The sequence below is a fragment of the Tachysurus fulvidraco genome, chromosome 21, assembly GCF_022655615.1.
Source record: "Tachysurus fulvidraco isolate hzauxx_2018 chromosome 21, HZAU_PFXX_2.0, whole genome shotgun sequence".
Classification (NCBI taxonomy): Eukaryota; Metazoa; Chordata; class Actinopteri; order Siluriformes; family Bagridae; genus Tachysurus; species Tachysurus fulvidraco.
Genome location: NC_062538.1, coordinates 17439818 through 17464690, shown reverse-complemented (window position 1 = coordinate 17464690; position 24873 = coordinate 17439818). Strand labels below are relative to the sequence as shown.

Here is a 24873-nt window from a genome sequence, read left to right as displayed (position 1 = left end):
GTATATTAAAGCACAAGCCCTGGAATGACTGTGTTCTTCATTCTGTAACTCGGATATTCTTTAACGCAGGACTCCGTAGGTAGAAAGATTGTTTTGTTTTTGTTTTTTCTGTACTAAATCGTACAGTTTTTCGAGCACTACACTGTCTGAAACTATGCAAGTAGTCAAGTAGTTTAGAATTTCTTTTTAGATATTTTTTAAATTTTCAAATCCAATCCATCAATTAAAGTTGATTCCGATCCCCTGATTAGTTAGACGTTCCAAAGTAAATTCCCTTTATTTTTCAGAATGTAGTTTAAATATAGTAAGAATATCTGTGTCTGCGCGCGTGCGTGTGTCTGCGCGCGTGCGTGTGTCTGCGCGCGTGCATGTGTCTGTGAGTCTGTGTGCGTGCGCTTGCATGTGTGTGTGTGTTTGTGTGCGTGCACGTGCATGTGTCTGTGTGTGTGAGTCTGTGTGCGGGCACGTGCATGTGTCTGTGTGTGTGTGTCTGTGTGCGTGCGCATGCATATATCTGTGTGTGTGTGTGTGGTATGTATACATCAGTGAAAGTAGTAATCAGGCTTATTCCAACCTGTTAGTGTCACTTACTGCTACAATAACCATGTACACCTCCTCGACCTGACATTACGATCCCAGACTGTGTACAGCTCCTGTTTTCTGTTTTAAATTTCTGTAGGTAAAAGCTTAGGGCTATGTTCCTCATCTTTAATTTAGAAAGCTTTTGTATGTGATCGAGTGGATGAAAGAGTGCAGGACTGACAACACACTGCCGTTCTTTTTATTTGCTGGGAAGTTCTGAAAATAGATGAACATATGGGTTCCTGCAGGAAAGGCTTCACACTGACATACATATTTAATGCGCTTTTAGAATAAAACAATATACTTTTATTCAACCCTGTATATAAAATGTATAGAAAGTGGAATGGGATAAGAAAACGGAAATCACCTGGAGGACCTGAGATCAGTTCCACATGCTGGTAAATAAAGAGAAAAAAAACAATATGCTCTGTAATTGCTCCATCATCTATTCTGTGCCTGTTATGTTTTTTTTTATTGTCCTGTCACAATCCACAAGGGTGCTTAATGGCTCATATGATCGTAGACACTATTTAAGGGCTTTAAGAGTTTGTAGTGAGTATTTCTGTTTGTACCAAGCCTACTAGAGGCATCGCATTCACACCCATTTCCACTCTCTGAGATGCTCCAAGTGCTTGTTCGCAAGCATCTAAGTTTTAAAGGTATTACCTGCTACCGCTAAAATTCCGTGTAAGATTATTCCACAAAGGGAAAAACAAACATTTCGCACGGATAAGTTATCTTAAGTTATCTCACCGAGATAAATATATACGATAAGTCGATTTTCATTCTGCATCAAGCGAACTCTCTTCTATTCGCTTCTATATGTGAGTACAGCGATCATAGCGAGTATTTACTGTACGTGTGTCTTCACTGCTAGCAGTAAAAGAAAAAAAGTTGATGCTAGATCAAGTATTTTTGGCCACAGCTTGATGGGGAAATAAAAGCCGTTGAAAGCTGGATTCTGATTGGTCAGAAGATGACAAAGACAATAATGCTGTCAGCAATGCTGATCTGCTCGTTCTAATGCGTTACTGTTTCTATAGCAACAGCTTGTTCGTTAGGACTCGACATTAAGACTACTGATAAATGGATTGTAAATATAAATAGTGTTTTTTGCTCACCATATCAACGATTCTATCGATTTTGTGTTATGTTTATTGGACATTTAGGGAAGGAGTCTCCAGTGTCAGCACTTTCTAACAGGATGTAGGTTTTTCCACCACAGGACAGTGTTCAGGGCAGAGGATTGTTGTGTTTACTGGTTTCCAGGTAACTTGTCAAGCTGCAGGATTTTTCTTCTGAAGTGTGAGAGGCAGAAAAGAGAGAAGTCATGAAGGAAGGACACGTTAAAAACATGATGTGTAGTTAGTCAGTGAATAAAATGTGGATTTAGTGTTTGGTGTGAGAGAAGTAGAAGTCTTTGGGGGATGTGCTGTCGGGGTATTAATAGTAACTCCAGATCACACCTTCAGGGTCGGGGTTCGATTCCCGCCTCCGCCTTGTGTGCGTGGAGTTTGCATGTTCTCCCCGTACCTCGGGGGTTTCCTCCGGGTACTCCGGTTTCCTCCCCCGGTCCAAAGACATGCATGGTAGTTGATTGGCATCTCTGGAATATTGTCTTTAGTGTGTGATTGTGTGAGTGAATGAGAGTGTGTGTGTGCTCTGCGATGGGTTGGCATTCCGTCCAGGGTGTATCCTGCCTTGATGCCTGATGACGTCTGAGATAGGCACAGGCTCCCCGTGACTCGTGGTAGTTCGGATAAGCGGTAGAAAATGGAGGAATGAATGAATTATTATTATTATTATTATTATTATTATTATTATTATTATTATTATGTTATTTCTTTATTTTTTATTTATTATCATTATAAATAAATAGCTGGATGGATGGATAGTTGGATCATTTAAATGTCACAATCAGCTAAAACCCTTTTAAAATGTAAAAAGTTAAGAAATGTGAAAATTGCAAAATAAATATTTTTAATGTTTAAAAATGACCCTGCAGTGTCATTTTAGGGGGAAAGTGCCCTGTGACGCACATTTTTCACTGGATGACGTTTTTTTGTGGTTTAACAGTGCAGTATTTTGTGACACTATTGTCTTGTTGTGTCACAATAGCAACCAGATGAGTCGGTTCCTGTTAAGCTGTCACTCAAGTTACACCCAGTAATGGCCTCTTGGTGGAAAGGGCTGTTTTGGAGCTGATGCCTTAGCAGCTGCTGTTTATTTCTTTCTGATCAAAACATTTTGCAATAAAAGACGATTATGTCTTCTTAAAAATGATGTATTTCATATAGGATTCCACTCGTGACATCCATTCCTCTGACTATGACTCAATAATGATGGTGTTTTGTGTTTATTTTTGTTATTAATACTCTCTCTGTCTTCTGACTTACATTTGTATAGCTGTGTGTTATTTTTAATTCAGCTTGTTTGTGGTCACATTTTTCCCATCGTTCTGATTCCTCTTCTATGACAGATTCCCAGTAAATGGACACGCCTTGTGTTTTTGTTTGGGGTGTGTGTGTGTGTGTATGTGTGTGTGTGTGTGTGTGTGTGTGTGTGTGTGTGTGTGTGTGTGTGTGTGTGTGTGTGTGTGTGTGTGTGTGTGTATATGTGTGTGTGTGTGTGTGTGTGTGTATATATGTGTGTGTGTGTGTGTGTGTGTGTGTGTATATGTGTGTGTGTGTGTGTGTGTGTGTGTGTGTGTGTGTGTTTGTGTGTGGGTGGGGGGGGGTTTGTGGGTGTGTGTGGGTGTGTTTGTGGGGGTGTGTGTGTATGTGGGGTTGTGTGTGTATGTGGGGGTGTGTGGGTGTGTGTGTATGTGGGGGTGTGTGGGTGTGTGTGTATGTGGGGGTGTGTGGGTGTATGTGGGGGTGTGTATGTGGGTGTGTGTGTATGTGGGTGTGTATGTGGGTGTATGTGGGGGTGTGGGGGTGTATGTGGGTGTGTGGGTGTATGTGGGGGTGTATGTGTGTGTGTATGTATGTGGGGGTGTGTGTGTCTCTGTGTGCAACTCTTTGTGTGTGTGTCTGTGTGTGGATGTGTCTGTGCGTCTCTGTGTGCGACTCTTTGTGTGTGTGTGTCTGTGTGTGGATGTGTCTGTGTGTGGATGTGTCTGTGTGTGGATGTGTCTGTGTGTGGATGTGTCTGTGTGTGGATGTGTCTGTGTGTGGATGTGTCTGTGTGTGGATGTGTCTGTGTGTGGATGTGTCTGTGTCTCTCTGTGTGCGTCTCCGTGTGCGTCTCTGTGTGCATCTCTGTGTGTGTGTGTGGCCTTTTTCTATACCAGGAACAATCATCCTGTTCCTGATGCTTTCCTTAACCACTGCTTATGTTCAATCTAAAGTCGCAGAATGAAAGGTTAGATTAATCCACAGAGCTATAGTAGAATTACAGAGCAGTTTCATACAGGACATGGAAGCAGCAGAGTGTAGCGCTTTTTATGATGTCTAGCTGTGATGTGTGATGTGTGAAGGTCTATCAGTATGAAGCCATCTGTCTTTAAAGGTCTCATACTGTGCGGTGAAGATGTTCTGATTTTATGTCATTGGTAGAGGATGCTATAAATCATCAGCATCCAAAGAGAAAGAGAGAGTGTGAGAGTGTGTGAGTGTGTGAGTGTGAGAGTGTGTGAGTGTGTGAGTGTGAGAGTGTGAGAGTGTGAGAGTGTGAGAGTGTGAGAGTGTGAGAGTGTGAGAGTGTGTGAGTGTGTGAGTGTGTGAGTGTGTGAGTGTGTGAGTGTGTGAGTGTGTGTGTGTGTGTGTGTGTGTGTGTGTGATTGAGTGTGATTGAGTGTGTGTGTGATTGAGTGTTTATGGGAGTGTGTGAATGTTTGTGAGTGTGAGGGGGTGTGCGTGAATGTGTGTATGTGAGTGTGTGTGTGAGTGTATGAGTGAAGTTTATATTATTTATTTTGCAATATCACACCAAAAACTTGATAATTATTAATAGTGGTTCGTATGTTTTTAGTGTTTTATTTTTCTTACACCACAGCAATTGGCCAGTGTTTTTTTTTTTATTTCTATTTACATTAAATATGAACAAACATCCGCATGAAGTTCCTTTAATCGCTCACGTCATTAGCAGCTCTAAACACTGCTGTTCCCTCACTAACCTCTCTGATAAACAAATTAAATAAAGAAATAAAAAAAAACAAATACAGTTGCAGAGAAACTCAGTAATGACATTTTTAGTATAGAAACATATGAACTGTTGTCAGAGCTTCTGGTGATCAAGATGGAGTTGGCATCGAGCACCTAATGTGAGCTGCCTCGAACTTCACACACGTACCGTGCCTGTGGTTTCCTGACAACGGGCCATCCCATGAGCCCTCGCTAACCACCGAGCGTGGTTATGTGAGATGGAAACACATCAGACTCGGAGGCCACCTTAAATGCTACCACATGCTTTATTTTTATTCAGCTTTACTCCATTCACACTCCTTCACCCATCTGTTGTAGCGGGTGAAAGCTGTATGAGGGCTTTGACTTGAATGTGAGGCAGAATTCTCAACATAGCATACATATAGGAACCAGTGTGTGTGTGTGTGTGTGTGTGTGTGTGTGTACATGTAGGTGGTGCTACTATGAGGACAGTCATATCAACTGTAGCTTTGTGGGACTTTCTCACACGTTCCCAAATTGTTCTCCTGAACGTACAGCCAAGAAAACTGAGCGCTGTCATTCTGTCAAAAAAGGGCTTCCTGTTCCTGAAAAATTTACTTGCTCACGTCCTGTTATTGTAAGTCCTTGAGTCAATCACAGACGTACACACACACAGGGAGTAAGTCTCATGTCTGCCACAAACTATTGGCTAATTTTTAAAGGAGCGGTTTGTCATTTTTTTAGCGCCCTCTGTATTGCACATTTAACAGTTGGCATTGTCTCAAAGCAGCTTTATAGAAACAATAAAAAATGTAACGTTTCTATTTAGCTCTAATCTATATCCTTAATGAGCAAGGCTGTAGTGATGATGGTGAGGAAAATCTCCCTGAGATGATATGAGGAAGAAACCTTGAGAGGAACCAGACTCAGAAAGGAATCTCATCATCATTTGCGTGACACTGGACAGGAATCAAATGTAAATGTGTATAATGTCCTTTTTACAATGGTTTGTAGGCCAGTGGAATTGTGCAACCAAGAGCTCCTGATGAACCAATAGATCAAGTAATTTCTGAGATTATTACAGACTTAACACGAATTTCTTCCTGCCAAAGTCTTCAAATGTTCCCCGATGAAGACCCGAGCACAAAGCTGACTGACACAATGGTAGTTCAATGATGGTGTGATAGTCTCCATGTGGTTCCTCGGTAATCTCATGGGTCATGGGTTGTCCATGCAGATCTATCCCAGCAATGTGTACCACAAGTGACCAGACTCCAACCAGGGGTAGGGTGTCAGGATGGATGAACAGGATGGATGAAATTATGCTGAAATTAAGTCACAGGGTTTTTTTTTTTTGAGGTATCTTTTAATCTTTCAGAAATTACAAACTGCACCATTAAATTGCCCACATGTGGATGTGTGTGTGAATCACAGCACAAGCTTTCTCGCTCTCTCTCTTTCTCTATCAGCTGCCTTTCCTGTTGTCCAGACTCTTGTCTGCTGATGTCAGCCTGTGTTTGTGCAGCTTTTGTGTAGTTATTTCCTGCTGGTGTGTGTCTGTGTAGAGAGGAAAGAGTTTCTAAAAGGTTATCATGAGCCAGAAAGAGGAGTAGGGTTAAAATGACACAGTGTTTTCAAGAGTTTCAATGATCTGTGTAGTGTACAGTCCTGTAATCTATCTATCTATTTATTTATTTGTTTGTTTGTTTGTTTGTTTGTTTGTTTCTCAGATACAATCTTGTCATGCATATGAGAATTGTGGCCTGTCTAATGTACATAACCCTTTTTTCTTCTTTTCTTTTTTTTTTTGTTTGCTTTGTTCTATTTTTGTTTATTTTTTGTTTTTGTTTGTTGTTTTTTTTTCCCCCAACGTTTTTTGGTTTTGCTTTGTTGTTTTTGTTTTTTTGCTTGGATTTTTATTTTGAATTATGGTTTTGTCTTTTTTAATGCTTTGTTTTGTTTGGATATATTTTGGTTTTGTTTTGCTGTGTATTTTTTTTATTTGGTTTAGGTTTTGCTTTGAACAAGAACATGATTCCTTGTGTTTTTTCTAGTACAGGAAGCATCTAAAAGTCAAAATATTGAATAATAGAGTTCTTTTAAGTATAGAATACTTTTCTCTATTCTTTTCCAAATGCACAGGATCCCAAAACTGCTCCTAGAGAAGCCAGTTTTTTAAGTTGAAGTAGGTGTGTTAGAGCAGGAAATGCACTATGTGTGTTCAGTAGGTACTTCATGACCAGGGTTGGGATCCTGTACCCATAATGTATCAATGTTTAATTTCATGTTTATGTTTTTAACAAGATTGACCGGTTTTGCCAAATAAGTAAACATTAGCGATGCTTATGTAGTCCTATGATCGCACTAACTGTGCTCTCTTATGCCTCCTGCAGGTCTGTCAGAGGACAACAAGGTGCTCACACCAACGTTCACCAATTCCCTACGACTATACAGACAAGCCAAAGGCCACTACGGAACCTGGGAAATGATGTGCGGGGATCCAGCACAGGTCAGTTCTCCAATCAGAGCCCAAACTCCCGGTCAGAATAGGACACTTTCACATTGTTTAAATGTGGGTCAACCTGGATATAAAAACTAACACGTCTCCCAGGTTCAGTCAGATTTGCATAGTCAGTTCCTGTGTGAGCTGTAATTACCCATAAAACCCTTCTCTGACTCTTGTTATAAATAAATCTGTGCAGAAGCAAAACTAATTGCACACGTAAGACCTCACGTAAGATGAGGAAGGAAGCTGAAGGAGAGGGAGAATGAGGGCATTTATACACTGCACAATCCGAAACAGTAGTCCGGCAGAACTTCTCGATTTATTTTATTTTCCCTTCAATAGGACTGATGACTAGAACTGTAGTTTTGTCCCGTAATTGAAATCTCGACACGTTTTGATTGGCTGTTTTAGTTAACCAACCAAACAGCAGATGAAAAGGCTCATTTCCGTCAGTCATGCATGGACCAAGCGGGGAGAGCAGCAACTAGAAAATAGAATAGACCACCCCCAAACCCCCCCCCCCCCCCATAACAGAACCATTGGTCATGCATAGAGCTTTTTTTTTTTAAATAATAAATGAATAAGTGGATAAATAAATAGAGAGACAGGGAGAGAGAAAAATGTGGAGATTTAAGACAAAACTGCTACAACGACCATGGGTTCCGGCATGGTGGATTGGGGGTTGGAGGAGGGCGTTTAAATCGCAGCAAAGGCGACGCACTAGAAAGCGGCTCTATGAATGGGAATTTAAATGGTCGGTAATACGGATGACGTAACCGGATCGGTGCGCGTCGTGGACTGCTGATTAACAGCTGATGTACGCTTGACGACGTGGCCTGACAGAACTAACTCGAAGCTTAATTCTTTAACCCCACATCCCCTTTCCTATTTCTTTATCTCTAAATTTTTTTTCTCTTCTCCTTCTCTACATCTCATTTTTTCCTTTCCTCTGGTGTGCTCTGCTCTACTCTGTTCAGCCAGGGTGGAGTTTCCTTTCTGTGAACTGAATCCAGCCTTTGTGTGTAGAGAAGGTCAGGTGAGACACAGGCAGTACTGTGAGTTCAGGTAGAAGAAGAAGAAGAAGAAGAAGAAGAAGAAGAAGAACAGGTGGAAGTGCAGTTACATTTCTGACGCGCACACGTTTGGCTTACCATCTTTATATCCTTCTACTCGTTGAATTATTAAACGTAGATCATTAATGCTGTGCAAACAATTAACTCCAATCTTAACCCCAGTAACCAAAAGGAAATGCGCTTTTGTTTTCCTGAAGGAAATCAAACGTCAAACCTGGTTGGAACACAAAGGATTTCTTTGTCAGTTCACATATTCATCTTGCTAATGTGTCTCGCCTTTTGTTATTAAACAGACTGATTTTAACCTAGATTATACTTATAGTAGTCTACATTTAAAGATCCATGGAAGATATTTTCCATTCCATTTGGTCTTTTACTTAGTGCCTAGCTCACGCATTGCTTTGCTTTAATGTTACGTAGGCGGTCTAACCCTCAAATTATGTCTAAACCAGGGAGTAAAAAGGCAGCTAGTGATCAAACCTGTCATTAGAGATGTGAACCACAGGCTGCAGAATGTGTGTCTGAGGGGGAAAAAACGTGTCTTCTGAGGTTTTTAGACTATTCTTAGCCGTGACCTAGCGAACCGGTATAAAAATGTATTTATTGAAAGAGATCTCAAAGCGCTTCTTTAAGTCACTCTAGAAAAAATGTAAATATTTGTACAGTTTTGTCTTTATATATTCATTATATACCATTTTGTGTTCATGACATATTACAGGTTATGGGAGGATTTTAACAACCATCATTTGAAATGTATTTATAGGAAAATAAACTACATTTTTGAGTTTTTATAATAATAATAATAATAATAATAATAATAATAATAATAATTATTATTATTATTATTATTATTATTATTATTATTATTACAAAATTGTATTAGCCTTTTACTTCATCCTGTTTTACATAAAATGGCCATGCTGATTTTTTTTTTTTTTAGAATAAAGTGGTTTTAATGACATACATTTAAAAATGCTATATTCTCTCTCTCTCTCTCTCTCTCTCTCTCTCTCTCTCTCTCTCTCTCTCTCTCTCTCTATCTCTCTGCATATATATGCTATTATTTACAGTGTTTGCCCAAAACCTGTGCAACACTTATAGAAATATTAGCCTTTTTTTTGGAACACATGATTTAGTGTCTATTAATTCAGTTAAACGGCTTTACAGTTTTCAAAGTGGCCAAAAAGGTTTGAAGGTTGATGCTTGTGAGTTAGGAACCTTGCTCACGCTTGCTGTCTCTGGAGTATATCTCGGGGTAAAACGCTCTCAAACTCACATTTCACAACCATGCAAAGTACTGTGATCACTCCCCATAAACAGTGATAATGTATAATGTCCCTTAAATTCATTTTTAAGATACGCTCCGTCTTCTAGGTCCATAAATCAGGTATAATAGACATACCTTTGGAAGTACCACCCCACGGACAAATGTTTATACTAGGAAAGGTGTCATTTAGTTCTTTTTTATGAGGTTTTTTTATCGATATGATGCCATGGTGTTCCCTGCAGCTACACTAATTTACAGTGTAATTGCATTTTATTATATATTATCGTTCATTAGTGACTTGGACAGTCCAAACAGTCCAAAAGGGATGAGGCCCCGGGGAAGACCTAGGACACGCTGGAGGTACTATGTCTCTTGGCTGGCCTGGGAATGCCTCGGTATTCCCCCGGAAGAGCTGGAGGAAGTGTCTGGGGAGAGGGAAGTCTGGGCGTCCCTGCTTAGACTGCTGCCCCCGTGACCCGGCCCCGGATAAGCGGTAGAAGATGGATGGATGGAGTTCTGTGTTTTTCCAGAAAAGCTGTTGTGTGATTTAGTAGTGTTTTAGTAAGTGAGTGATGATAAACCTGGTGCTAAGTCTCTAAGGTTGTGTGAGTATAAGATACTAGTAAGGAATGTTATTGTTTTTATTAAGCTTTGTGCAAAGTTTGGCTTAGAGAGTATCCAGATAAAACCAGATGGTTATGTTTAAGTTTTAGGAATGAGTTAGAGCACTATCAGGATGGCTTCCTTTGGAACTAGTGGACTTTTCCTATTCCCACTCATTTCTACACCGAATGCAGTTAGAAACAAATCTTTGACAAATCTTGATTGGCACCACATCTAGACGTCAAAGCCCTTGCTTTGCCATACTCACTGTCCACCTACTCCGGGTAACACTAGTAACCCAAGAGAGCCTGAGGGTTCTCTACTCAGTTGTAGACCCATATCTTTTTTTCTGGCTTACAGTAGTGGAAGCTTACAGTAGTGGAAGCTGTATATCTGTATCTAACTTGTCATGAGAGTTCATAACTTGTCCTGATATTCCACATCACCAGACAGTAACAGACATACAACTAATCCAACTGTTAATACAGCTTCCTGCTAAGGAAAGGAATTGCTTAAAATATCGACATTTTTCTCTTTATTCTTGTTCTTATACTGTACTTTATTTGAGGATAAGACTCATGCAAACGTCTGGTCCTGGGCTCCATAGAAGATGAGAATCATCCAAGATGCTGATATTGTGCTTTATTGTGCATGAGTATCGCTTTATTGAGGTGAGTGTCACTCAGTCAATATCCTCAATAAAGTACCGACTGCAGTGAACCAGTATTCAGTCTGTAAAATCTGCCATAGCTAGAGGATGATTTCCATATAACCCCTTCACAAATGTCCACAAGTCATACTCGGCGTTTGCACAGAAATGGTTGCATCGATTGCCATTTACTGGAAGAAGGTCCCTCTTGTCTGGTGACCAGACAGTGATAGCACATCAGGGTCTGTATCTGCATTTGAAGGCAGCTGTATTAAGCTCCTTCCAGCTCTGTACTTCAGTCCGCTAACAGCTCTTGTATTTGTCCCATGCCTGCTGCCAAATCCTTTGATTTAAAGGCACTCACTTCTCCTCTTTGTTGGGAGCATTCAGGCGATTTGGTTTTGTTCTTGCCGTTCCAGCATGGTGACGAAGCTTATCTTTTCATTTCAAGAGGTTTCTGCAGCTGTTTCTGCTGCCTGCTTCCTCCTCAGCTGTGCCAACTGGAGGTGATGAATAGACTGTTGTAGCCTGTGAGATGCTGATGGAATTAGTTCCAGACAGTTTAGAAATGGATCATATTCATGGTTCTTCTTCATTGGCCTTGTTGGAACAAACACTGAACACTGTACTGCTCTGGAATACACAAAAGGATGAGAAAGTCAACACTTTACACAAATGATAACTTAACAGACTCTGTGTTTGAACCATCATCAGCAACACCTACTGTAGGAGGCCTAGCATAACATAGCCGTGGCCTTCTATAGTCTGCACACTTGAGGTCGTGGTCAAAAGCTAATGACTTTGCTCTACTAATAGGTCCATTGAAGTCTGGAAGGAAAGTAAATAGAACAAGGTCATGAGTAAAACACACACCAGAACACATTGAATTAAACAAGCATTTATTCATCATTTGAACACACATACACTCAAAGCCCAATCATGAGTCAGCTCATTCATTCATTCATTCATTTTCTACCGCTTATCCGAACTTCCCGGGTCACGGGTAGCCTATGCCTATCTCAGGTGTCATCGGCCATCGAGGCAGGATACATCCTGGACGGAGTGCCAACCCATCGCAGGGCACATAAACACTTACGCAATCACACACTACGGACAATTTTCCAGAGACGCCAATCAACCTACCATGCATGTCTTTGGACCGGCGAGGAAGCCGGAGTACCCGAAGGAAACCCCCGAGGCACGGGGAGAACATGCGAACTCCACACACACAAGGTGGAGGCGGGAATCGAACCCCCAACCCTGGAGGTGTGAGGTGAACGTGACCCCCTCATGAGTCAGCTGACAATCCAAAAACCTTACATATGCGGATCAGTTATCATCTTTACATCAGTTTGATCAGTGCAATATGGATGTTGGTACCAGTTGTTTTGAGCATTTCAGACAACAGTGTCTAGCGTTTACACATCATGGTTCTGTGGGTGGAAAGTCTAGTGGATAAGAAACGAATCAAGCTGCAGGATATAGTAACTCAAATAATCACTCTTTGCAACCATGGTGAGAAGAAAAGCATCTCACAATGCATAAAAAATAAACTTTGAGGTGGATGACCTACAACAGCTGAAGACCCTACTGGGGTTCATTCCTGTCATACAAGAACAGGATTTTGAGGCTATCATGGGAACAGACAGCAAAACTGGACAGTGGGAAGTCGTAGCCTAATGGTTAGAGAGTTTGACTCCTAACCCTAAGGTTGTGGGTTCGAGTCTCGGGCCGGCAATACCGCGACTGAGGTGCCCTTGAGCAAGACACTTCAATTCACTTCACTTTATCTTCAAAACAAATTGAATCTACAGTGGAGGTGTGGATATCTGAGGTAAATGAAACCCTAGTGATTTAACAGAAGCCCCTGTCAGTGCCTGTGTTACCTGGATTTGTCTTATGAGCAAATAATATTAAGCCTTTATTAGCCATTAGGCCTGGAATAGAACAGCAGCATGGTTAGTCCTAAGAAAAGGAAATGAACTGAAATTTAACAGTGTAGCACAGAAGTACTTATTTAAATGTCCTTAATTTGTGCAAATATATAAATCCGACACGTTCCATGGGTAGATGGGGGAGATTAAATATAAACATAAACGTAAATTTAAGGACTGACGTTTATAGCACATGGCTATACCACATGGCACATGGTTTGAGACGTTTATACACTTATACTTAGGCAGCGCTGCTGTTTATATTAGACATTAAAGACACACCCCGATGAACAAACCGTGTATGAATGACACTATTACTGCTTCTAGTCAGGTCTACACCCTGATGCAGGGTGAAAATAAAGCACCCATTGAGGAAAAAGTGCATGCGTGTGTTGTATGCAGTGTGTTGTATGCAGTGTGTATACTACGTTGTAAAACTCCATTCACTTCCTGACTGCTTTTTTTTCTCCTATAAAAATCTGGAAATGACTGTGACCGTGTGTGCTGTTCTTGGTGATTGGTGTGGGTCTGGCTTTAAATATATTTTTTTCCCCCTTTCTCTCTCTCTCTCTCTCTCTCTGCCCTGTGCGAATTGGCACACACCTGGCAGTGCCCGTCTGTGTTGCCATGGAAACGGAGTAAGAGGGGGCTGCAGATGCCTGCTCTGTACAGAATGTCTTACGACACCTCAGTAGAACTCGGACCACTCAACACCTCATCGGTGTAAATGACAGAATGACTAAAGACGTTTTTTGTCGCTGTGAATGAACGCACACACACACACACACTCTGGAGCTGCCTTCCAGGAGCTCCTTGTACACGGTTCCACAGTTTCGGTGCAAGATACTGTACCTCTTCCTCTGATACTCAAAGACCCTCCAAATTTCACAGATTTTAGATTTGTTTGACATTTCTATGATAACGTTCTGTGACGGCTGTTCGACACACGTGATCATACGTCACGGATCAAATTTTTACGGAAAATCCGCTGTCGTTATGAAAAATCGCACACTGCCCCGGACAACATTATTGTTTCTTCGATCGCAAAATTGTGTAATCCTGTAGGGCCTGATTTAGTTTATATCCTCTTTAGTTCTACTGTGTGTTCAATTCTTACCCACCTGCCAGTTTATGGGATGGGCTTATTCTCCTGGGATTGCATTACCGCCTGCCGTCTATCAATCTGACCTTCTGTGAGCTCATGGATAAAGCTTCATGGGTAGATAGCAGTATATATATAAGACTATTGTTTTCCAGATATGTGTCTATTGATCCGTGTGTTTTCTGTGCACATAAAAAAAACACTCATATCAGTGCTGGTCCTGAGATAAGAATAGTCCACTAACCAAAAATATTCAGCTTTGTGAACTGATGTAGGAGTGTACACACAACACGTATACATATACACCTACATACACGACTACATTGAATGGACAAGTGAGTGTGCAGATCTCTTTGCTCTTTATAAACTCACCTGACCTACATTTAAAGAGAAAACGTTGTCGTTGTCTAGAGACGACCTCACAAACGGTTCGTTTAGTTCGTCAACCTGGAGCACTTACTCAATACTGTTTGCCCCCCCCCCCCCTTCCCGATTTTTTTTGGTTGTTTTATTTCTCTGTTAAATTACAACGCACCAGAATTCTTGTGTTACAGTAAGTGTGTCGCCTACATACTTGCGCCTTGTAATTTTGAAGCTCCTGGTTTAATCCCGAGTCTTGATCAAACTTAGGATGATCTAAAATTTTAGCTACAACTTCAAAAGCCAGCCTTTATCATCATAAGCTCACATGAATACAGAGAGCCTCTACACACACACACACACACACACACACACACACACACACACACACACACACACAAACACACACTTCAAAGCTCGATTGTTAGTGCTCACATTTCTGACACTGTGGAACAAAGGACCGCTTCAGAAGGTGTGTGTTAGTGTCTGGTAGTGTGTGGTAGTGTGTGTGTGTGTGTTAGTGTGTGTGTGGATAATCAGAATGAAGCAATCAAAACATAGTGATTTTAAAGCTTAACCGTGTCTGGTTTCCAAATGTAAGAACACCCAGTCACTTACAACAAAGTGTCCAGAAATCAGTACACAGAAGCTAAAGACTGCTCAGGTTCTCTATAGAAGTACTTCAAATCCTTTTCTGCCTCATACAGTAGGGGTGTTGAGCAGTGTGTGACACTATCCGGATCTGTTTAATGCTCCAAATATCTGTATCTGTATTCATACGACTACTTTTTTTTAAATAATTGTTAGATATGGACCCTGCGAATTATTCCCAATAATATGTTTAATGGCTCAATATACTGTGTGTGTGTGTGTGTGTGTGTGTGTGTGTGTGTGTGTGTAGATTCTGGCCAACCTGGTGATGGAGACACTGTATCCGCAGCTCAGGACACAGATAGGTCCTCGGCTGAAGGGAAAGCTGCAGCAGAGACAAAGGAACTGGATGCTGGTCAGTACTTAAACCCGAGACTTGAATTAAATTCAGCTTTATTTCAATTCATTTCTCCAGACGCATCAATATCAATAACAGAACATGTTGTGAGTAAACAGTAACTTGTAGGGCTGGGCGATATGGCTAAAAACTGTATCACGATATCAATGTTTCATATCGGTCGATATCGATAATTATTGAACTTTTTTATGACCCATTTAAAATAAGAACCAGGAGAAAAATATATTACATGTAAACATTTTTATTTTAAGCTAAGATCATTATCCCCTCAGTTATTAAGACAGAAATGTCAACAACCAGGAAAACTCCAATAATTATAATGTAAACATAAGTCTAAAGTCACAATGAACACTTAACAATTATCTCAACATTTAAGGTGCACAATGAAAGAAAATGTAAGAAATGCTTAATAAATTGTAATAAAATAGTGCAAAGTGTTAAATATAAACATAGACAAACCTGAGAATTTAGTGTAAGTTTAGTGCGAGGAAGTTCCCTAGCTGTTCATCTTCTGGTGAATAAAGTGTGTAAAATATGTGCAGTGTTTTGTAAACATAAATAAAACTGAGGTAGACTGAGATACATCTGTAATATAAAACACAAACCTGATACACTACAGTAACATTGTTTGAAATATAAAACCTGAAAGAAATATGAAAAAGTAGCTGACTCTTCCTCTTTTATTTACAGTTAGTAAATAAAATAGCGAGTGCCTTTGTTAATGCAACCAAACTTGCTTCGCGACCTCTGTTTTCTTCTGACGAAGAATAAAAAATATTGAACGTTTTATCGAACACATTTTTTATTGATATCGATCACGTGTCTATCGCGATACATATCGTTATCGTTTTATCGCCCAGCCCTAGTAACTTGTATGATAGATAATTCACACCTGCTTTGTTAGGCAGGTGCCTTAAACATGTTACAATATCCCACAATAACTAACACCGACAACACACTATTAAGAAGGCGGTTGTGTAGATAGACTGCATATTAGTGGGACTAACGCTAAATTATAAACTAAATCTTATTTCCTTTCAGGGCATCGTTATGTCCTTCTTGATAAATATAAGTATATGTGTTGCATCCTTTCATTTTTCTAGCTGTACACCCTGTGACTTCCTCTGTTTGATTGACCGATAGATCTCGGATGCAGTGTACAGACAGGTGTTGACTCAGACACGAACACAGCACAGGGCTTTGGTACAGGACTGTGAGGTAGAGTGCCCCCGTCTGGATGCCACACTGCGCACAGACATGGACCAGATCATTTCATCCAAAGAGCATGTCACTGGAAAGATGCGTGGTAAGTCCCGACTTGTAAATGTGAAAGCAAACTTTTGCACTGGAGTTGATGGCGGGTGGGTTAAAAGTTGGCGCTTTGAAATCTGACCTATTTGATTTGAACTGAGAAATCTAAACCAAAGCACTAAAGCTCTGCCGCATCACTCTCTCAAGGCAGAGCTATGGTAATTATCGTAAATACAAGTTTCCCACTAGGAAGTCACACATGAATGACCACTCGAGTTGTAATTACGACCCGGAAAAGCAGAGATTTCCCAGATGGTGGAGGAGAGTACCATTCTATGCATTTTGTAAAATTTTAAAGCATGAAAATAACGGATTTGAGCAAAATGGGTTCAATAAATTGAATAATTAAATAAACTTTCTTTACATATTCCAACTTTAGAGGTTAGGGTCAGAACACACGGTCAGCCATGATACAGCACCCCTGGAGCAGTGAGGGATAAGGGCCTTGCTCAAGGGCCCAATAGTGGCAGCTTAGCAGTGCAGGGGCTTGAACCCTGATCCACTGATAAACAACCCAGAGCCTTACCCACTTGAGCCGCCATTGTGTATGAAGGAACCATGTTTCTGTTTCGTGTTCTGTTCCCGATGACAAAGCATGTGAACACGACATGATCGTAATTTATCACTTCCAAAGGCACACGAAGGCCATTAAATCAAATATCGACAGGTCACTAGACGGCATTGTGGGTAATCCGGGACACTTTTAAGCAAAGTTTCATTGCAAAATTTCATTAAGGCTCTTTGCAAGTTCTCTCTCTCTCTCTCTCTCTCTCTCTCTCTCTCTCTCTCTCTCATATAACACATTAGTCTAAACCACATGCTGAAAATTGCTCACTGGATGTAAAAAAGGCTTGGCAGGGGCACTGTGCTCGTCTAACAGAGCAGTGCTGGTAGAACTGCATTCCACAGACGGCTCAGGAGTTTGTTTACCATCGAGACTGAAACCTAGACACAATTGTTAATGGCACAGTGAGATCATGTGAGATCGGGGATGCTGGTTGGTTTCTGTTGTGAGTGAGGATTTTAGTTGGAATGCGACTCAATGGGGGAAAAGTGCTGGGGTAATAGGGGTGGGTGAGGATTTTTTTTTGGGGGGGGGGGTGATATTGTGCCATTTCTTGAAGATTTATAATATATCATGAGGTTTGCTCATATTAAAAAAAAACTGTTATCATTATACAATGAATTTAAGATTGTATTCTGAATATCGGTATTATATCGTCATACTGCTCAGCTCTACTGGCCAATCAGATTGCAGGATTCAGACTATTCAACTGGGTCATGTTTTAAATGCTGTATTACATTACTGTATTGTGCAACTTATATGTGCATTAGATGTTTTATAAGATGTGTAGCACGATTACAGTTATATTTATGATGATATATTTTTACACCCCTGAATTTCTTCGCACTTGCACAAACCTCCGTCATAACGTTCACAAGCTTGCTGATAGATGATGACATGCGGTGGAGTAAAGAGACCTTTTGGTGTAGGGACTATAAAATGATTGACAAGAGGCCAAAGCAAACATGTATCCTAAATATATAGAAAATGCTGTTTGCACTAGTAAGGAAAAAGACTATTGCATGGTTAATTCTGTAAAATTCTGCTTTCAATACTGATTTGATTTGCAGACTACTGTATTGGAAGGTGTGGAGTACACACTTTACTCCATTTGTGGATAACTAAACCAACAAAAAACATGCTTTTTACAGAAAAGTGCTTTTTCTAGACTCTAAAGTTTTCTAGGGTTATGTGCTGATAATGTCAGTGTTGCCTGTAGTTAGAGTGATGGTTGTATTTTTGTTTCCATGTGCAGCCCTGGTGCTTGCCAATGCAGAGCAGGTCCTTAAGAGCAAAGTGCAGCCCTACATCACCTCCATCCTGGAAGCTCTGATGGACCCGGTGGGTCAGGGATTCTCCGAGGTCAGGGAAGTTCTCTTCCGTGAGCTGGTGGAAATCAGCATGAACACAGTCAATGACAGAAGCAAGGAGGCACTTGGGAAGGTGAGAACATGGTGTGGAAGATCTACTCTACACCTCATATTATAGCACAGCGTTTTTCAGTTCTGGTCTTGGTTGGTTTTCTATACCAGCAGCTCTGGCCTTCCTTCCAGCTGTGCGAAATCACAGGCAGCTGTATGATAGACTTTCACTTTCATAATTAAAAAAAAATGTCACGGAAAAAACAATCATACAGTCGTTGCTATGGTGATGTTTTCAGTAAGGGTCAGTTTCTTTTAATTTCATTGACGCTCTGTTTTCTTTCAGCATATGGAGAAGGTGTCCATGTTGGCTTTCCACCCAGTGAAGATGCAGAGCTGCTATGAGAAGATGGAGCAGCTGAGTCTGGAGGGCCTGCAGCAGAGATTTGATGTGTCCAGTCCTTCCGTGTTCATTCAGAGAGCTCAGATACTCATGCGAGAGGTCAGTTTGTTTTTCGTCTAGCTCTCGTCATGCAGTCAGCACTGTTATCATACCTGCTTCATATTTAGACACCTCTATTCACTGCATGTTCTATATAATACATGTCTTGCGACTGACATTATATGTTTGTCTCATAAACAAAACAGAGCAGCCAGAACAGGAATATCTGGTATTTAATAATCATGCAGTCAACTCTGCAGTAATAGTTCTAGATCTAGATTCATGGCATAGTAGATGAAGCAATAGCGACGTTGTGTGGCAACATCCAGTACTACAGGCAAATTAAAGCCATAGATAGAGGACACTTCATGTGAAATGTGGAACCTAAGGATAAAAGGAAAATAATTCTGTACACCTTAAGAAACTTTTTTTCCAACTATTTAATCACCTTTTAATAATTATAATTTTTTTTTTCGCTCGCTGATTAACAATGGACATAGGGGTGGAGTAAAGGGATGTTTGGGGGTGGGGACAATAAAATGATTGACAAGAAGCCCAAACAAACACAAACAAGCATTCAAGCATTAATTCACTTCGATTTAGAGTCATTATTGAAACGTTTACAGTAATTCAATTACATTCTATTCGTATAGCGCTTTTAACATTGGACGTTATCTCAGCAGCCGTACAGAAAAATAGTACAAAACGTTCAAGGAATAATATTAGAATTATTTTTATTTACATGCATTTGTTTTTATGTCTAACGAGCGAGTCTGAGGCTACTTTGGCAAGGAAAAACTCCCTTAGATGGAAGAGGAAGAAACCTTTAGAGGAACCAGACCCAAAAGTGAACCTCATCCTCATGGAGGGTGTGATTATAAACTGTTATAACACCACAGATTGTTATTAGGAATATTGTCCTTTCTACAGTCATATACAGTCTGATAATTGTGTATTGATTAGGAGGTTGTTATACACAGTAACTTCCTGGATTTTTTATTAGAGCTGTAGTTATTTTTCTTCTGGAACCTTCCACCAGTAGAACACATTAGATCTGAGTTGATGTTAAAGCTAATTACAGAAGCTTGGATTAAACCGTGTAGACCCAAACAGACTGTTAATTTAGTCAAAGAAACTCAGTGGTAAATATTATAGCTTCGGTGTATCTAGCAGTACATAAAGGTTAATGTGACAGATGGTGGTTTTTTGACTGCTCAATGTTCATGGTCACCAGAGCGGATCACGTAGTCCACATATTAGATTTTTTTGGACCAGGTTTTATACCGGATGCCCTTCCTGATGTAGCCCTCCCATTTTCATGTAACCCCGCCATAATAAAAATTAATGAGCAAATGAATAAAACCACCACTAACACCAATAACAACAACAATAATAATAGGCTGGTGTAAAGCCTGGATGTTTTGTGATCCTAAATATCATTCGTGTATTTTCTGGTCTGCTTTCTACCACAGCAAATGGACAATGCCGTGTACACGTTTGAACAACTGCTGCACCAAAACATAGACGAACAGTCAGGAGAGGAGCTTATAAAAACCATGCAGCGCTCCCAGGACCGAGTATTGAAGGTGAATCAGCCAGAGACCTGTTCAAACAAGCACTAAAGACTAATACCGTGAACCTCTTATCTGCTCAGCAGCCTGAAAAAAAAAAAGAATGCTGACAAAGAAATGATTCTTGTGTTTAAAAAGCTTAAAAGAAAGAATAACAATTAGCAAACAGTTGAGCGTTTGTTCTTATCTTGGGCAGAAATTTGACTACGACAGCAGCACGGTGCGGAAGAAGTTCTTTAGAGAAGGACTGCTGCAGATCATAATCCCGTACATGCTGAAACATCTCCATCCTGTGTATGCTTCCGTAAGTATGATCAACACATCACTCCTGCATACTTTGTGTATCTGCGTCTGGATCTCTCTCTGTTGTAGGGGAGGGATGAAATTCCATCGTCTGGAACCGGATCCATGTAATGCTTCAGATTTTCCTGTATTTGTATCCTGATTTAAATCCGAACCTGGAATGTCCATAATTTAAATGTGAACCTTACGTGCTCCAGAAAACACTGGGAATAAAATCTAAAAGTAAAACGGTTCCTCATCCTCCGCTACATCACTCCAGTTCATAACTGGACTGAACTAGATATAAATAAGTGTTACGTTCCCACACTGTACACCACTTGAGACAATGTCTCCAAAAAAAAAGACTAATCATGTTTCTGTGTTTTCTGCTCAGGAGCTGCCAAAATACAAAGAGTTTATCTTTGAGGATTTCTCCCGCTTCATATTAGTGGAGAACATTTTCGAGGAGGTCGTCCTGCAGTCGGTCAGTAAAGATATCATGATGGGTAAGACCAGTTCCAAGCCTTATTACTAGTTCCAAGCCTTATGACCAGTTCCAAGCCTTATTACTAGTTCCAAGCCTTATTACTAGTTCCAAGCCTTATTACTAGTTCCAAGCCTTATTACTATTTCCAAGCCTTATGACCAGTTCCAATCCTTATGACCAGTTCCAAGCCTTATTACTAGTTCCAAGCCTTATTACTAGTTCCAAGCCTTATTACTAGTTCCAAGCCTTATGACCAGTTCCAAGCTTTATGACCAGTTCCAAGCTTTATGACCAGTTCCAAGCCTTATGACTAGTTCCAAGCTTTATTAGTAGTTCCAAGCCTTATGACCAGTTCCAAGCTTTATGACTAGTTCCAAGCCTTTTGACTAGTTCCAAGCCTTATGACCAGTTCCAAGCCTTATTACTAGTTCCAAGCCTTATTACTAGTTCCAAGCCTTATGACCAGTTCCAAGCCTTATGACCAGTTCCAAGCCTTATGACCAGTTCCAAGCTTTATGACCAGTTCCAAGCCTTATTACTAGTTCCAAGCCTTATTACTAGTTCCAAGCTTTATTACTAGTTCCAAGCTTTATGACCAGTTCCAAGCTTTATGACTAGTTCCAAACCTTATTACTAGTTCCAAGCCTTATTACTAGTTCCAAGCTTTATTACTAGTTCCAAGCCTTATGACCAGTTCCAAGCTTTATGACCTTACAGCGGGTTTCCTCAGTTACATTAAGCACTGCAGTGGATAACCTCACCTAGATACTGTAAACATGTACTCAAGAAATCTGTCCTGTATTTCAGCAACAGCTACAGCTGCAGATTTCTTGTACAGTTATAGCTGGAGTGCAGAAACATGCATAATATCATGGGCAGTCACTTGTAACATTTTAAAGAGGATGTTAAGAGTTAGCCATGAGAGCAAATCATTTCACTGTTAGATTATTAAAAAAAGATATTTTTGATGACTGGGGATTTTGATGATGAAGGGAAGACTACAGGCTTCCCAAGTAAAATAACAAAAAAAGGAGGAGGGGGTTCTTTATAAAAAGGGGATTCCTTTATAAACAGGGGTTCCAAAAAAAAACAAAGTAGTACACACACAGCATCAAATAAAAAAAATAATAAAAATAAAAGGTAGAAAATATATAAGGTGGAATTATGAACTGTAGGCATTTTAAATTTCATCATATTTGTGTGTGTGTGTGTGTGTGTGTGTGTGTGTGTGTGTGTGTGTGTGTGTGTGTGTGTGTGTGTGTGTGTTGTTTAAGCTAAAAAAAAATTTTATTTTTTTTATTTTTAGAGCAAATGTCAGACACTTTCAATAAATACTACAGCTAAACTTAATTATTCTGTGTGCAGCTGTAAAGGAGGCGGCCATACAGAGAAGGCACAACCTGTACAGGGACAGCGTCATTCTGGGCAACAGTGACCCGAACCTCCACCTACTGGAGGAGAACTCCATCGACTGGGCCAGCCATTACGGAGGAGTAGAGGAAGCGGACCGGCGCCAAAGACGTAGACAGGTTGTGTCCATGATTGTTTCGGAGGACATGGCACCGATGCCTTACGGCTCTTGCCTGGAAGTACCTGGCGTGGAAGAGATCCCCGAAGAGAACGAGATGCTGCCGGCTGAAGATCTTGAAGATGAAACGTTCATCAATGACGATCGCAATTTACAGCCAATCATTTCAGTAACACCAATATCCCTGGAAGATCCAGGCTCCCCAGACAGCGTGCAGCAGATTAGGCAGCTCATCAGGCCAGTTTTTGAGGTGGTTGTTCCTTCAGCAGCAGATACTGACCAAGTGTTGACCAACGGGATGCTGCCTCTGGAGGAAGGGGAGGAGATAGAGGCCATCACCTCAGAGGAGGACATGATGCCAAAAGACTCTGCTATCGCCAGCGCCATTCAGGAGCTAGAGAACGCCGTTCGGGACGAAGACTTCAACGTGGACTCTGATTCTGAACTTCCGCAAGCGTCTGCCAAGTCCAGTCCACGTCACCATGACGACAGCGGATTTCAATCACCTACCAACGAGAACACTGAGGAAGAAGACCCTCGGCCAGTCGCTGCGGACCTGAAGGGTGAAGCCAAGCCAGTGGGTCCTGAACTGGTGATGGTGATGCTGAAAGAGGAAGACGAAGAAGTGTCCGAAGATGGCTCGGGAGAAGATGAAGATTTCGAATCTAACATTTAAACTGGGATATTGATATTTTTTTTTTTTCAATTTTTTTTTTATCTTAGTCAGGGAAGATATGCCGAGTAAACAGTACATACACTAATCATTCTTAAAGCTTAGTTATCCTTGCATTGGCATGTCGCTTCGTTCTAGAAACAGAACAGAAACAGTTTGAAGTTTAACGTGAGTAGAAATATGTATTTAAAAAATAACTCTAGTTGAATTTTTTTTTTTTTTTCAACAATGTGCATTTTAAACAGTGGCAATCCACTTTTTGTATATATTCATATTACTGCCTTGTGAAGCTTAAATATTATTACTTCATCATAAAGGAGGCACAATTTTTTTTTGTCACTGAAATGTCAGCTTTCCCTTTCCATATAACCGGTATTTAGACTTGAATCAAACTGAAGCCTTAATGCCATTGAAATCCTGGGATACCGTATGGATATGGATATATGAGCACCAAAAATAAGCATGTTATAAATTGTCTTATATTTAAAACTGCTTTGTTTTTACAACATATTTATATAAGTATAAGGGAAATAAGGACACAGAGTCTGCGTTCATGAAACGGTGTATTTATTTGTTTTTCCTTTATCACTAATTCTGTGCTATGTTAATAATTATTCGCAGCGGAATGACGTAACGTATCCACGAAGCACTTACGGCGTGTCATCTTTCTCTCGATCTAATAACTCATGAGAGGTTTTGACCCCGACGCAACCCTGACTTTATCTCGTGGGTAGACATGACTCAACTTAATGTGGCTTTAAAGACAGCTTGTGTAGCGTTAGGCTAACTTTGAACCCCGGCCGTGTGCGTATCAAGAACTATTTGTTTTTCTTGTCTTGTGCTGGAACTGGAGGAGGACAATGATCAGACGGCAGCACAGACCTTTGTACTTGATGCCAGCTTCTGGTATTTTGATAGAAAGAAGCAGAACAATGGCTCTTTTTGTTATATCGTAAGGGTTTTTTTTTTCTACCTAGTTGATGAAATGGTTGGAATTTGTTCCTTTTTTCCTTCTCATATCTACGATGACAGCCAGTGTAACATTTTTCATCACCTTTGCTTTTCACTTGCCTTGTGCTTCTTAGATTTCTTTAAAGAATAAAATAAAAATGACCTGGTCGTCGCGGTTCTCCGAAGTATTTTACCGGAGTGAATCTTTTTCTTCCACTATTTATTAACCCTGTTTTTAACTTTTTCTTTTTTTTTTTATCTTTCTGTAGTCAAACTCTGCTGTTCTTTTCTGTCTGATAGGCATACATGAATGAATGAATGAATAAATAAATAAAACCCTTTTAAAATGGTTTCTCTTCTTGTTTTTGTTGTATTCAGTATGTTTTTTTTTTTCTTTCTTTTTGTCAAAATACATCTTTTCTGGTGTTTTTGTGATCCTTTACCCTTCTCCTAAATCTTGTCAGTCATAAACTAGCTCAGTCATATATCTGATAAAATGTTTCTGATCTTT

At 40.3% G+C, this 24873-nt stretch overlaps 1 protein-coding gene across 3 annotated transcripts in view; it reads left to right on the top strand.

Moving 5' to 3' along the window:
• Window positions 1-24714, top strand: part of niban2a (niban apoptosis regulator 2a) — a 38836-nt gene extending 14122 nt beyond the window's left edge. For all 3 annotated transcript variants that reach the window (XM_047805904.1, XM_027142378.2, XM_027142377.2), the window contains exons 7-15: window positions 7082-7197; window positions 15084-15188; window positions 16335-16497; window positions 18323-18510; window positions 18775-18930; window positions 20343-20456; window positions 20638-20745; window positions 21118-21229; window positions 22576-24714. In XM_047805904.1, the coding sequence (XP_047661860.1) occupies window positions 7082-7197; window positions 15084-15188; window positions 16335-16497; window positions 18323-18510; window positions 18775-18930; window positions 20343-20456; window positions 20638-20745; window positions 21118-21229; window positions 22576-23414 (1901 nt within the window). In that variant the 3' untranslated portion in view covers window positions 23415-24714. The remainder of the gene's footprint in view (window positions 1-7081; window positions 7198-15083; window positions 15189-16334; window positions 16498-18322; window positions 18511-18774; window positions 18931-20342; window positions 20457-20637; window positions 20746-21117; window positions 21230-22575) is intronic.
• Window positions 24715-24873: the final 159 nt, after the last annotated feature.